This window comes from Osmerus mordax, chromosome 23 (genome assembly GCF_038355195.1).
Source record: "Osmerus mordax isolate fOsmMor3 chromosome 23, fOsmMor3.pri, whole genome shotgun sequence".
In the NCBI taxonomy this organism is placed as follows: domain Eukaryota; kingdom Metazoa; phylum Chordata; class Actinopteri; order Osmeriformes; family Osmeridae; genus Osmerus; species Osmerus mordax.
Genome location: NC_090072.1, coordinates 603,993 through 618,992, shown reverse-complemented (window position 1 = coordinate 618,992; position 15,000 = coordinate 603,993). Strand labels below are relative to the sequence as shown.

The following is a 15,000-nucleotide window of genomic DNA, read 5'->3' as shown; positions in this document are numbered from 1 at the left end:
AATCTTAAGTTAAGCATATATTTTTGATGCAGGAATGGTATCACCCTCTCTCTCCCCCCCCTCAGGTGGCCCATCCCTCCATCAGAGCCCAGTTGCTAGGATACATCTATAATGGATTCCTGGTCCCTGTATTGGCTCCTGCTCTGCACAAGGTCAGTAACACTCACCGCCATTGGCTGCTGTACTTCCCACCAGTCTCTCTTCCTCATCCTGATTGGTTGGTCGCTTTCCTGCTCGCATTCAAGTGTTCAACTCCGCACTTACATTTACATTTAGTCATTTAGCAGACGCTCTTATCCAGAGCGACTTACAGTAAGTACAGGGACATTCCCCCCGAAGCAAGTAGGGTGAAGTGCCTTGCCCAAGGACACAACGTCATTTTGGCACGGCGGGGAATCGAACTGGCAACCTTCAGATTACTAGCCTGACTCCCTCACCGCTCAGCCATCTGACTCCCTTAAACTACTTAAACCTCACCTGTCCCTCTCTCCCTCGCCCCGATTGGTGCCTGCGCGTGGCTCTTCCTGGTGTGCTGCGATGCGATTGGCTGCAGCTGACGCTGGAGGAAGTGATGACGACCACGGCGTATCTGGAGCTGTTCCTGCGCTCGGTGTCGGAGCCGGCGCTGCTGCGCTGCTTCCTGTCCTTCATCCTCACGCACACGCACGACGGCCTGCACATCCTGGACACCCTGGTCAGCAGGATCAACACGCCCTTCCAGGTACACACACACACACATGCAGTACACACACATGCAGTATACACACACACACACATTTCAGAAAGATGTCAACTGTGGCTAAGATTCCTGTCTGTGGTGTATGTGTGTGTGTGTGTGTGTGTGTGTGTGTGTGTAGCTGGGCACAGTCTCCCTGGCTCTGTTCCGTACCCTGATTGGTCTGTTCTGTGAGGACGTCATGCTGCAGCTCATCCTGAGGTGAGTGTGTGTGTCTCACCTGGAAGGTGTGTGTGTGTCTCACCTGGAAGGTGTGTGTGTGTGTGTGTCTCACCAGGGAGGTGTGTGAGTGTGTGTCTCACCTGTCAGGTGTCTCCAGGTACCTGCTCCCCTGTGCTCGCCCAGGTGTACAGGAGAGAGACTGCTACTCCTGCTCCGCCTCCAGACTCCTCCTCCTCAGCCCCCCCTGGAGCCTCAGCCCCTCCCACAGCCAGCGCCTCCTCTGGCCCCGGGGCACAGGTGACACACACACACACCACACACACACACACCACACACACACCACACACACACACACCATACACACACACCATACACACACACACCATACACACACACACACCACACACACACACCACACACACACACCACACACACACACCATACACACACACCACACACACACACACCATACACACACACACCACACACACACACACCATACACACACACACCATACACACACACACCATACACACACGCACCACACACACGCACCATACACACACACACCATACACACACACACCATACACACATGTACACACATTGTGGCAAGTCCAGATCCATGGCATAAATATTAATGATATCCTTCCCCCTTCCCCCCCACCTCTTTCCCTCCCTCCCCCAGGGTCTCCCCTCTCTGGAGAGGACAGCGTGGGCTACCAGCGTGACCCCGCCCCGCCCCTCCCCCTGGAGGTGATCTACCTCCACTACCTCCGGGACGCCCGTGTCTCCATCCAGACAGCGCTCCGGGCATGCTCAGTCTGGTCCGCGCCCTACGATGGCCTCAGCCCCGCCCCCGCCGGCCCCCTGGAGGGGGAGGAGGGGGGAGAGACGGGGGAGGAGGGGGAGGAGGGGGGAGAGACGGGGGAGGAGGTGAGGAGGGGGAGGACGGACACCTCCACTCCGCCCCCTCCCATCGCCACGACCCCCGACCCCGTAACCGGGGGCAACGTGGAACTGGAGTGGGACGACATGTTCGACGTGGCTCCGGATGAGGGGGCGGGGCCAGGCGGGGGTCAGGGAGCGGGGGCCCAGGGGGGGCCCGAGCCCCCGCAGCACCTCCAGGCCCTGAGGAGGACGGCCACCCTGCTGGTCCGGGGCTCCTACATCGAGGAGGACGGTTTCCAGGACGACGTCCTTGTCTACGACCTCATCGCCCAGAAGGACGCCTCTGCACATGCTCAGAGATGCAGCGGCGTGGGGGCCAGGCAGGGGGGTGGGAGGGGGAGGGAGGGGGCCAGGCAGGGGGGCGGGGGGGGGGAGGGAGGAGTGTGTAACAACTTTCACCAATGGGCAGAACTGTGGGGAGCGCAGGGTGAGCAGGGAGGAGGAGGAGAGGAGGAGGCTGGATCGAAACATGAACGTGAACAGGGTCGTGACCCTGGAGAACGACCAGCTGACCTCTGACCTCTGCAACGGTCACGCTGACCCTGCCCCAACTCCTGCCCCTATCCTGACCCCTGACCCTGCCCCGACCGCTACTGGTGATGACTTCCTGTCTCAATACCGGGCGCTCATGCTCTCTCTGGGGGCGGAGCCTGACGAGGATGACATCAGCGGTGACATCAGCTCATTCAGGAGGCGCGTGGAGCGTCTGAGGAAGAGGAGGGAGGAGGAAGAGGAGGACGAAGAGGAGCTATGCAGGTTCCTCTCAGAGGAACCACAACCAGATCTAGAACAAGAGAATGTTCTAGAAGCAGGAAGCAGGAAGCAGGGAGTCCCATTCACAGGTGATGATAATGATGCTGATTAGACGTGCGTTTTAGACTGTGCGTTCTAGACTGTGCGTTCTAGACTGTGCGTTCTAGACTGTGTGTTCTAAGCCATGTGTTCTGTGTTTCCACAGGTCCGTTCATCAGTGTTCTGCTGTCTCGTCTGGAGAACCTTCTGGAGAACTCCATCCCTGTGAACCTGCTGGTGACGGGGATCCTGTCCCAGCTGGCCTGCCACCCCCAACCCCTGCTGCACGCCTTCCTGCTCAACACACACACACACCCCGGCGCTCGCACACTCTACCAGGTACACACCCCTGCTCAGCACACACACACACAGCCCACTCGCACACTCTACCAGGTACACACCACTGACTGTAAAAAGAATGGACAGCATTCTCTGTGTGTGTGTGCTCTTGTTTAACTACTCTTTTTTTTTTTTTTTTCAACCTTTCAAAACAATTTCTTCAAAACCTTTTACAAAATATATTTTTTCAACCTTTCGAATATGATTTTTGAAACTATATATTTTATAAAACAGGTTTTGAAACCAGGTTTTAACCCCACCCCCCCCAAAAAAGGTTTTGAAACAAAGTTTTGAAACCAAGATATATATTTTCTTTAAACTTTAAAAAAAATATTGTTTTCAACCTGACACTGATTTTTTTTTTTCAATTTGTAGAAACTTTATATATATAAATATATATATATTTACAATTATATATTTTCAACCTTTCTAAACTTTGTTCACACACACATTGAAAGGAGACAATAGACCACAGGATGGTAGAGACACAGTGAGGACCACATGTCCTACTGTACTGTACTAACCTTGACCTTTTGCTCTGTGTGTATGGTGTGTATGGTGTGTGTGTGTATGGTGTGTGTGTGTGTGTGTGTGTATGGTGTGTGTGTGTGTGTAGGTGCTGGTGTCGGTGGGGGCCCAGATAGAGCAGTATGTATCAGCCAGACCAGAGCTGCCTGCCCTGGTCAGACAAGCCTGGAGCTTCCTGTTAGCCAGGGAGGAGCTACTGAAGACCAGAGGTGACACACACACACACACACAAGACAGACACAAATAAGACACATACACACACTCACACACCCTGCCCCCCCTCCTCCTCCAGAGTGTGTCGCGGAGGGGGATGCAGGGGTCCTCCTGAACGGCCACAGCGTTCCTGGTTCCTCCGGGGCCTGCCGGCCCCCCAGCAGTGTGCCTCCCTGCCCCCCCATCCCTGCCCCCGCACGCAGCCGCGTGTTCGCCCTCGTCCTCTACGCAGAGTTCCTCAAGGAGCTGGCTGCCATCGCCCAGGAGCACGCCATCACCCAGGAGCACGCCATCACCCAGGAGCACGCCATCACCCAGGAGCACGCCATCACCCAGGAGCACGCCATCACCCAGGAGCACGCCATCACCCAGGAGCACGCCATCACCCAGGAGCACGCCATCACCCAGGAGCACGCCATCGCCCAGGAGCACGCCATCGCCCAGGAGCACGCCATCACCCAGGAGCACGCCATCACCCAGGAGCACGCCATCACCCAGGAGCACGCCATCGCCCAGGAGCACGCCATCACCCAGGAGCATGCCATCACCCAGGAGCACGCCATCACCCAGGAGAACGCCATCCTGCCTTGCCTGGAGGAGTAACACACACACACACTCTCTCACACACACACACACACACACACACTGAGGTGCAGTCACACACTCAGAATCACATGCTGTGACACATCTCTGTATGTTGTTGATAGTGTCTTCCTTGCATTGATAAATAGTTATATATATTTGATATATATATTTTGTATATTTATTTGACATGCAGTGTATGTATGATGTTATCCTGGCACCACCTGACAGGGATGACTGCAGGTCATGTGACTGCAGGTCATGTGACTGCAGGACTAGAACATCAATTACAGAGAAACTTCAACGTCAGAACTTTGATGGTTATTTTGAGAATGTATACTTTTTCTTTTTTTATTTCCTGTATGTTCAATTATTCAGTTATAATCAGTTATCTTCTATAAAATGTGAATTAAAAACTCAATGATGACCAGGAACAAAACATTGTTCCACCTTCTCACTTCCTCTGACATGATGTCACTTCCTCTGACATGTTGTCACTTCCTCTGATATGTTGTCACTTCCTCTGATATGCTGTCACTTCCTCTAACATGCTATCACTTCCTGTTGTTGTTGTTGTGGTCCCAGACCAGATGGATGGATTTAATGTTCATTAGTGTTGTTGGTCTTCAGCGTTGATCTATGCATCTCTGCTGCCCCCTCCTGGTCAGGGAGGGGAATGCAGCCAGCTGCCATCTCTGCTGCCCCCTCCTGGTCAGGGAGGGGAATGCAGCCAGCAAGAAACATTTGCCAAAATGAACTCAAAAGATTAAACTGATTTTGACAATCAGACAGTTTGGTGTAAAGAGTCTGTGTTCTGTGTGTTGAGGTGCGTTTGTGGGGCCCTGTGTGTGTGTATGTGTGTACGTGTATATGTGTGTGTGTATGTGTGCATGTGTGTGTGTGTGCAGTTCTGAGGCCTGCCACTAGAGGGAGACACATGCTCACTCAGACAGTGGAGCTTGACTGTGGTCCTCCGGGCAGCGTGTGGAGAAATCCACATCTTATCTGAGTGTGTTGCCATGGAGAAGGTTTCTGGTCTTATCTGAGTGTGTTGCCATGGAGAAGGTTTCTGGTCTTATCTGAGTGTGTTGCCATGGAGAAGGTTTCTGGTCTTATCTGAGTGTGTTGCCATGGAGAAGGTTTCTGGTCTTATCTGAGTGTGTTGCCATGGAGAAGGTTTCTGGTCGGCTGGTTCTGAGTTTGGGGTGTTTCTGGAGGACAGAACACACACTGAAATTTCCTGTAGCTCAGTTTAGAGTAAGTCGACTGTTCTGTTGCCCTGGTAACAGTCTACTATGGCAAATACTGTTATAGGATGAGCTATGTCTCTCTCTCTCTGTGTGTGTGTCAGATATCCATAATGCAGTGATCATCTGTTTCTCTCTGTAGGGGTGAAGCTCTAGTCTCTATCTCCTATCTCTCTACTCCCTCCCCCCTGCTTCCTGTCCACCCATCCCTCCCTTCCTCCCTCCCTCCCTGCTTCCCTTCCTCCCTCCCTCCCTCCTCCCTGCCTTCCTCCCTGCTTCCCTGCCTTCCTCCCTCCCTCCTCCCTGCCTTCCTCCCTCCCTCCTCCCTGCCTTCCTCCCTCCCTCCTCCCTGCCTTCCTCCCTCCCTCCTCCCTGCCTTCCTCCCTCCCTCCTCCCTGCCTCCCTCCCTCCTCCCTGCCTTCCTCCCTCTTTCCTCCCTGCCTACCTCCCTCCCTGCCTCCCTCTCTCCATCCCTCCCCCCATATATAGAGGGCATGTATGAATGTTAAGTTAGACATCAAACTGCCGCACACATATTTACTCCCTTTGAGACACACACTCACACACACACACACTGCAGCATATACTGTATATGTGGTGTATGGTGTGAGTGTGTGTGTGTCTGTGTGTGAAGTATGGTGTGTGTGATTGCTTTTAGTCTGATTAGGTCCATGACGCTCTTGCAGCTGTTCAATTACTGGAATGAACACACAGAGGTGCACACACACACTAACACACACACTAACACACCCTGAGGGGTCACACACTAACACACTGCCCACTGCCAACAGAGTCGCGTGTGTGTTACATCACAACACAGGACGCATATATTAAAAAAATGATATTTATTTTGCATGATGCCTCTCCCCTCCTCCTCCCCTGCCCCCCCCCCCCCCCCTCTTCCTCCTCCCATCCAGACTGTATTTATCTCTCCTATATAAAATCATCAGTATTTACATCATCTCTATGTACACTATCTACACCCTCTCACAGAGGTCTCTCTGGGCTGGGGGGTAGGGGGGAGACAGGGGGAGGTGGGAGAGGTCTCATCTGTCATGTGTCATTGTTAGGGGAGGGCGCGGGGTTGAGGGGGGCGGGGGGGAGGGGGCGGGGTTGAGGGGGCGGGGGGAGGGCGCGGGGTTGAGGGGGCGGGGGGGGAGGGGAGGGGGTGTGTCTCCTGATGAGAACATCACCAAGTCTAGTAAAGAACTCTCACATCCTCACATCTCTCATTCTACACCTCCTCCTTCATCCCTCCATCCTCCCTCCTCTCCGACGGCCTCGAAATGCTCCTCGTCCCTCAGTGATGACATCATCCTCACTCGCCCAGAGGGAAGTCCAGCACCATGATCTTGGTGTCTTCGCTCCCGTTGCGGCTCCCCGCTGCACACACCAGCCTGGTGTCGGACGCCCGGATCCTCCACACCACGCCCCCCTCCCCGCGGCGAGGCAGGGTCACCAGGTCGCGAAGCCACGCCCCCGAGGCCAGGTCCCACAGCTTGACGGTGCCGTCGTCGGAGGAGGAGAGGAGCAGAGAGCGGCAGAACTGCAGGCATGTGACCGCGCTCTGGTGCTTGTTAGGACCTGGGGAGGAGGGGAGGAGGGGAGGGGGGGAGGGGAGAAGGGGGAGGAGGAGGAGGAGGGGAGGAGGGGGAAGAGGAGGAGGGGAGGAGGAGGGGGCGAAACAATGTTAGGTTATGAGATTGTGTTCATGCTCAGTGATCAGACACAAGGACTGTTTGTGCTCTGTTGATGGAGGCAGGAATGTGTGTGTGTGAGTGTGTGTGTGTGTGTGAGTGTGTGTGTGTAACCCAGATACTGAGGTGACCTTGTCATCCCTAGAACTCTCTAGAACGCCTTTCTCCCTCTACCTCTACCTCTCTCAGTCTAATCCAGTTTGGCCCAGGTCTAACCTCTATGTAGAGCCCAGGTTTAACCTACCCTGCAGGGTGTGTATGTAGAGCCCAGGTTTAACCTACCCTGCAGGGTGTGTATGTAGAGCCCAGGTTTAACCTACCCTGCAGGGTGTGTATGTAGAGCCCAGGTTTAACCTACCCTGCAGGGTGTGTATGTAGAGCCCAGGTTTAACCTACCCTGCAGGGTGTGTATGTAGAGCCCAGGTTTAACCTACCCTGCAGGGTGTGTATGTAGAGCCCAGGTTTAACCTACCCTGCAGGGTGTGTATGCAGCGCCCGGTTCCGAACGTCCCAGACCCTGATGGTGGAGTCTGCGTTCCCCGACACCAGCAGCCGGCCCCTCAGCTCCATGCCGCTGGTCAGGGACTGGTGCCCGGTCAGCGTGTGGACACACGCCCCGCTCTCCGCGTCCCACACCCGGACGGACGTGTCCAGGGAGCCGCTCACAACGAACACACCGTCAAACTGAGGACACACCACAAACACACCGTCAAACTGAGGACACACCACAAACACACCGTCAAACTGAGGACACACCACAAACACACCGTCAAACTGAGGACACACCACAAACACACCGTCAAACTGAGGACACACCACAAACACACCGTCAAACTGAGGACACGAGGGGGAGCCGGGTTACAGCAGGTCAGGGGACGTGTTTCAGGGTGTGTGTGCGTCAGTGTGTGTGTATGAGTGTGTGTGTGTGTGTGTGTGTACCTGCAGGGAGTAGACCCTGTTGGTGTGTCCCTCCAGGGTGTGTGTGCAGGTCTGGGTCTCGGGGTCCCAGATCTTCACCACGGAGTCGTACCCCCCGCTGACCACCCTGCACCCGTCGTACTGCACGCACCGCACAGCCGCCTGGTGTCCTAGCAACACGTGCAGGCAGCGTCCTGACCGGATGTCCCACATGCGGAGGGAGGCGTCCCTGGAGCCACTCACCACCCTGTGGGCGGGGTTAGGAGAGGGGGCGGAGTTAGGGGAGGGGGCGGAGTTAGGGGAGGGGGCGGGGGAAGAGTTAGAACTGGTTGGAGTATGATTCTCTGTGTGTTTATCTTTGTGTGATTGTGTGTGTATTGTGTGTGTTTGTGGACAGTATGTACGTGTACGTGTACGGTGTGTGTGTGTGTACTGTGTGTGTGTATGTGTGTGTACACTGCATGTGTGTGTGTGTGTCTTACGTGTCCTGGTGCAGGTGCAGGCAGCGCACGGTGGAGGTGTGTCCGAGCAGCGTGTGCAGACACTCTCCGCTGGAGACGTCCCACACACGCAGCGTCCTATCAGTGGAGCCGCTCACCAGCAGCGTCCTATCAGTGGAGCCGCTCACCAGCAGGGCCCCCGCCCATCTGGGAACACCACACCCCACCGGAGTGGCCCTCCAACGTACGCACACACTGAAGAGAGAGAGAGAGACAGGTTACACACACACACACACTGAGGAGAGACAGGTTACAACACACACTGAAGAGAGAGAGAGAGACAGGTTACACACACACACACACACTGAGGAGAGAGAGACAGGTTACACACACACTGAGGAGAGAGAGAGACAGGTTACACACACACACTGAGGAGAGAGAGAGACAGGTTACACACACACACTGAGGAGAGAGAGAGACAGGTTACACACACACACTGAGGAGAGAGAGAGACAGGTTACACACACACACTGAGGAGAGAGAGACAGGTTACACACACACACTGAGGAGGAGAGAGAGACAGGTTACACACACACCCTGAGGAGAGAGAGAGAGACAGGTTACACACACACACTGAGGAGAGAGAGAGACACACACACACTGAGGAGAGAGAGAGACACACACACACACACATTCCCCAGAAGTTCCCATACAGGAACTGAGTTTTTATTTTTAAACCCTGAAAGTGCTGACTCTTCCATTCCTCCAGGGAGAGGAGGGAGGGGGAGAGGGAGAGAGGAAGTATGGAGGGATGGAGAGATAGAGACAGATAGGTGGAAGAAAGAGAGACAGAGAGAGAGAGAGACAGAGAGAGAGACAGAGAGAGAGAGGGAGACAGAGAGAGAGAGAGAGAGAGAGAGAGAGAGAGAGAGAGAGAGAGAGAGAGAGAGAGAGAGAGAGAGAGAGAGAGAGAGAGGGGAATGTTCCCTGTGGATAAAAGATCCTTGAATTAACCACTGAAACAGTGTGTGTGTGTGTGTGTGTGTGTGTGTTCACATGTTCTGTACATATGTGTACATTGTTCTGAGTCAATATTTATACTCCCTGACATTTCCCCTCTAGACAGGAGAAAAGGAGGGAGGGAGGAAGAGGAGGACGAGAGAGTGGAGGAGGAGGAGGAGGGAGAGAAACAGAGTATTGCGGTGTTGTTGCTTGGATGTTGCCATGGTGACCATGGTAAATATTGAGGGTTTGGTGATGATGTCACATTCCAAACATATCTGTCTGTCTGTCTGTCTGTCTACCTGTCTGTTTTATTGTTACTACAACAGTTCTCTCTGACACACAATTATTAACACACACACACCCAGTGTGTGGGCAGGTGGAGGCGGGTGGAGGCGGGTGGAGGCAGGTGGAGGCAGAGAGCCGAGCAGGTGTGTCAGACTAAAGAATGCTCACCGAAACTTAACTGACAGGAAGAACAGAGACAGAACCTTTACCCTGTCTGTGTGTGTGTGTGTGTGTGTGAGGTGAGTGTGGCGTGTGTGTGTGTGTGTGTGTGTGTGAGGTGAGTGTGACGAGTGTGTGTGTGTGTGTGTGTGTGTGTGTGTGTGTGTGTGTGTGTGTGTGGTGAGTGTGGCGAGTGTGTGTGTGTGTGTCTACAGGGTAACTAAACCAACAGCTATGGTCTATCTGAGGGCTGATGGCAGTTTCATATAGAAAGCAGAGAAAGAGAAAGAGAGTGAGACAGAGAGAGAGAGAGAGGTAGAGTATGTTTAGTACAGACTTCACACCCTTAACATGAAAAAAGAATTCTAACTGTGAGAGGCTATGACTGGTGTGTGTGTCTTGTGTCCGACACACACACATACACACACACTCCCAGACACACATTCTCCCAGACACACACTCTCCAGCGTGCTCACCTGGCCCGTGTCGGCACACCAGACTTTGAGGGTGTTGTCATCAGAACCGCTGACGATCACACTGTCACTGACCTGGAGACAGGTGATCACATGACCATCATGACCCTTCAACACCTGGGGGGGAGAGAGAGGGGGGGAGGAGAGGGAAAGATTATAGTCCAGATAGTTACAGGTCCCTAACCCTAACCCAGATCCAGCTGTCCAGGTAACCCTCTAACCTGCATACATCTGAAGTGCATGTGTGTGAGAGAGAGGGTGTGTGTGTGTGAGAGAGGGTGTGTGTATGAGAGGCTGTGTGTGTAGGAGAGGGTGTGTGTGGGTGTGTGTGAGAGGGTGTGTGTGTGTACCTTAGGGGAGAGCACGTCCCCAGTCCTCCAGCTGGCCTCGATGCGGTGCTGTCTGACGTAGGCACTCTTCCAGGGACTCCCCTCCCCCCCCCCTCCTCCTCCTCTGGAGAGACACGGCTTCATCTATACCTGCACACACACACACACACACACACACACACACACACACACTGACTTAGTATCAGCACTCGATTAGATCATATTAGACTCCTGCCCTTTTATATGAGGGTAATGTATGCTAGGTGTGTATGGTGTTTGTGTGTATGAGAGTGTGTGTATGTGTGTGTGTATGAGAGGGTGTGTGTGTGTATGTGTGTATGAGAGGGTGTGTGTGTGCGTGTATGAGAGGGTGTGTGTGTGTGTGTGTGTGTGTGTGTGTGTGAGAGAGAGTGTGTGTGTGTGTGTATGAGAGGGTGTGTGTGTGTGTGTGTGTGTGTGCGTACCCTCCTCCCTACACTTCTCCCTCCACAGCAGGTTGTCCTCGGCCAGCTGCCTCCAGCAGCGGCAGGTCTGAGCAGCCTGGACCAGAGCCCTGGGGTCCAGGAAGGACAACACGTACAGGGCCAGCTGCACACACACACACACAGGCATGCACACAGGAAGTTGGATGTGTTAGTGCCACGCTGGTAACTGGACCTCATATCTAAGGGTTAGAGAGAGAAAGTGAGTCTGTGTGTGAGAGAGAGAGTCCTCACCTCCTTGGGCAGCAGTGAGATAAAGTCTCTCTGGAACTGTGGCTCCATGACCTGCATCATGTGCTTCACCTGATTGGTCTCACAGCTGTCAATCAACTCATCCAGAGCCAATAGCCTTTCAGGGCCACTCCAGGCCTTGGGAGGGACAGACATGCAAAGGAGAGAGACAGTGGTAAATAAACAGCAGTGTGTGTGTGTGGTGTGTGTATAGTGTGTGTGTATGGTGTGTGTGTGCTCACCTGGAAGGTGTGGAGCCAGTCCTGGAGCCCAGTAGGGGGCGGGCCTGAGGTGACTCGTCGGCGCTGAGCTGAGAGCCCATTGGCTAATCTCAGGTCTCCAAATGTGGTGGGCGTGGCCTGGTATGGGCTGGAGGAAGGAAGAGAGTCAGAGTGTGTGTGTATAGTGTGTGTAGTGTGTGTGTATAGTGTGTGTGTAGTGTGTGTAGTGTGTGTGTATAGTGTGTGTAGTGTGTGTGTGTAGTGTGTGTGTAGTAAGGTGGCTGAGCGGTGAGGGAGTCGGGCTAGTAATCTGAAGGTTGCCAGTTCGATTCCCGGCCGTGTCAATTGACGTTGTGTCCTTGGGCAAGACACTTCACCCTAGTTGCCTCGGGGGGAATGTCCCTGTACTTACTGTAAGTCGCTCTGGATAAGAGCGTCTGCTAAATGACTAAATGTAATGTAAATGTAAATGTATAGTGTGTGTGTGTATCTTACCGGAGGTCTTTACAGTGTTTCTTCCCTGAAGGGGAATGGTCTTCCATCAGGACCATGGTCCATTTTCCTCTTCATCTGCAGGAGGGGGAGAGGAACATTATAATGGAGGCTGTGGAGGATGAGAGGAACATTATGGTGGTGGCTGTGGAGGCTGTGGAGGCTGTGGGGGCTGTGTATGAGAGGAACATTATGGTGGTGGCTGTGGGGGCTGTGGAGGCTGTGTATGAGAGGAACATTATGGTGGTGGCTGTGGGGGCTGTGGAGGCTGTGTATGAGAGGAACATTATGGTGGTGGCTGTGGAGGCTGTGGAGGCTGTGGGGGCTGTGTATGAGAGGAACATTATGGTGGTGGCTGTGGAGGCTGTGGGGGCTGTGGGGGGCTGTGGGGGCTGTGGGGGCTGTGGAGGATGAGAGGAACATTATGGTGGTGGCTGTGGAGGCTGTGGAGGCTGTGGGGGCTGTGTATGAGAGGAACATTATGGTGGTGGCTGTGGAGGCTGTGGAGGCTGTGGGGGCTGTGTATGAGAGGAACATTATGGTGGTGGCTGTGGAGGCTGTGGAGGCTGTGGGGGCTGTGTATGAGAGGAACATTATGGTGGTGGCTGTGGAGGCTGTGGGGGCTGTGTATGAGAGGAACATTATGGTGGAGGCTGTGGGAGCTGTGGGGGCTGTGTATGAGAGGAACATTATGGTGGTGGCTGTGGAGGCTGTGGAGGCTGTGGGGGCTGTGTATGAGAGGAACATTATGGTGGTGGCTGTGGAGGCTGTGGGGGCTGTGGGGGCTGTGTATGAGAGGAACATTATGGTGGTGGGTGTGGAGGCTGTGGGGGCTGTGGGGGCTGTGGAGGCTGTGGAGGATGAGAGGAACATTATGGTGGTGGGTGTGGAGGCTGTGGGGGCTGTGTATGAGAGGAACATTAAGTGGGAGAAAGCGGGAGTGAGGGGGAGAGAGGAAGAGAGAGGGGGAGGTGACAATAAACGCTAATCAATGGTGTCTGGTGCGGATCCTTCCAACCCGCCCCTTCTACCGCAGAGAGAGAGACACAGAGAGAGAGAGACAGAGACAGAGAGGTAGCGAGAGAGAGGGAGAGAGAGGTTGAGGTAGAGGGAGAGAGAGAGGTAAAGAGGTAGAGGAAGAGAGAGAGGTAGAGGGAGAGAGAGAGGGAGAGAGAGGTAGAGGGGGAGAGAGAGAGGTAGAGGTATAGACCGCCCCGCCGGACTGACGTCGCCATGTTAAACAGATATGCGGCTGAATGATCGATCACTCCATCGATATACTCCGTAAAGGCGGTCAGGAGGCGGGTGAGGTATGTGGTAGAAACGCCACTCCTTTCCCGGGCCGCGCCGCGCCTCGCGCAGCCAGGCACGCCTGAAATTACAGGAATGCGACCAGCTCACTGTTCTCCCGAAATAACCGTCCTCCTCAACAGGCGGTTCCGGGTTTGCGACGGTTGGTGACCAAGCAACAATTCCAGGATGGCTAAACTAGCTTGTGGGATGTTTCAAAAGCACGTGAAGTCCGTGATTTGTGTAACCTGTTCAAACAGCTACGGATATCCCTCAGGTGTGTGTGTGAGAGAGATACAGAGATATATACAGAGAGAGAGTGTATGAATGTTGACAATTGACATAACCCATTAACGACAACCTAATCCATCACTTCAATCCAAATGTATTTGATGTGAACGGGCACGCGCGTCCAATCGTTAACCATATGCCCGTGGTCTGCGTCGGTTCGGCTCACGTCCATCATTAACCACCTTCAGACGTCCGCACAACCTCCACATTCTTAACCTGGCAGTGGCATATATCTAACCGCCACCGACTGGCTGACACTCACACACCGCGTGGACTAACGTCAGATTAGACCGGTTAGAGATTGATCCGTTTTAACGGTGGGTCAGAAAGATGGAGAGCGGGCGAGCGAGCGCGTCACGATCCATCCCTCGGTTCCGCAGTGGTTTCACAAGAAGCAGGCGCGAGCTCAAGCTCGAGCGGTGCTGACACCGCTGCGACTCATATCCACAGACAGTAAACAGCCGGTCATCCATCCCGCGGAACGGAAAATGGGCCGTAAATAACGTGTTATATACTCACTTTGTAGAAGATGAGCTTCAATGTGCCGTAGAATCCCATGGTTGTATTTAACCGTTCCAATAAAATCCAAGCAGAATCCAAGTTGAGTTTCTTCTCATGAAAACGGAGAACTGTTTGTCCTCTCGCTCAGGTACATTCCAGCAGAGACTGCAGCGCGTGTGTTAACGGACATGCTCGGGCACGTCTCCCCTCGAGCAAGCTATTTCGGTGCAGCTCTGTTGGCTAGCTCGTCTACCGGTAGTAGAGCTCGGTGTCACCACTGCAGTTCTCACGGTAACTGCCAGCGCTCGAGCTCCGCAGCGGGTAGTCAGGGAACAGGAATGCTGAGATAACAACAGGGGAGGAGTCTGGGGGGAGAGAGAGAGAGAGGCCTAATCTCTCTCTCTCCCCCCCCCCTCTCCCCCCCCCCCCCTCTCTCTCTCTCTCTCTCTCTCTCTCTCTCTCTCTCTCTCTCTCTCTCTCTCTCTCTCTCTCTCTCTCTCCACCAGTGTGTGGTGTGTGTGTGGTGTGTGTGAGGTGTGTGTGAGAGTGTGGTGTATCTGTTCCTCTTCTATTATGTATGAAGTGAGTGCTGTGTAGATGTCACTGCTAAATGCTCACTTTTTACTATAATGAAGAG

The 15,000-nt window shown here is 53.9% G+C and overlaps 2 protein-coding genes and 1 pseudogene across 2 annotated transcripts in view; 1 reads left to right on the top strand and 2 right to left on the bottom strand.

Annotated features, from left to right (window-relative positions):
- The window catches only part of LOC136967962 (FHF complex subunit HOOK-interacting protein 1A-like), a 6,645-nt gene extending 2,322 nt beyond the window's left edge, over positions 1–4,323 (top strand). The window contains exons 4-12 of the mRNA XM_067261961.1: positions 66–152; positions 554–721; positions 858–937; positions 1,056–1,189; positions 1,586–2,168; positions 2,275–2,690; positions 2,807–2,979; positions 3,596–3,716; positions 3,800–4,323. Coding sequence (XP_067118062.1) covers positions 66–152; positions 554–721; positions 858–937; positions 1,056–1,189; positions 1,586–2,168; positions 2,275–2,690; positions 2,807–2,979; positions 3,596–3,716; positions 3,800–4,323 — 2,286 coding nt within the window. The remainder of the gene's footprint in view (positions 1–65; positions 153–553; positions 722–857; positions 938–1,055; positions 1,190–1,585; positions 2,169–2,274; positions 2,691–2,806; positions 2,980–3,595; positions 3,717–3,799) is intronic.
- A 2,383-nt stretch (positions 4,324–6,706) lies between these two features.
- LOC136967415 (F-box/WD repeat-containing protein 7-like) lies at positions 6,707–14,643 on the bottom strand (annotated as a pseudogene).
- Positions 14,613–15,000, bottom strand: part of LOC136967961 (FH2 domain-containing protein 1-like) — a 2,690-nt gene continuing 2,302 nt past the window's right edge. Inside the window, exon 7 of the mRNA XM_067261960.1 lies at positions 14,613–14,704. Within this exon, the coding sequence (XP_067118061.1) occupies positions 14,613–14,704 (92 nt within the window). The remainder of the gene's footprint in view (positions 14,705–15,000) is intronic.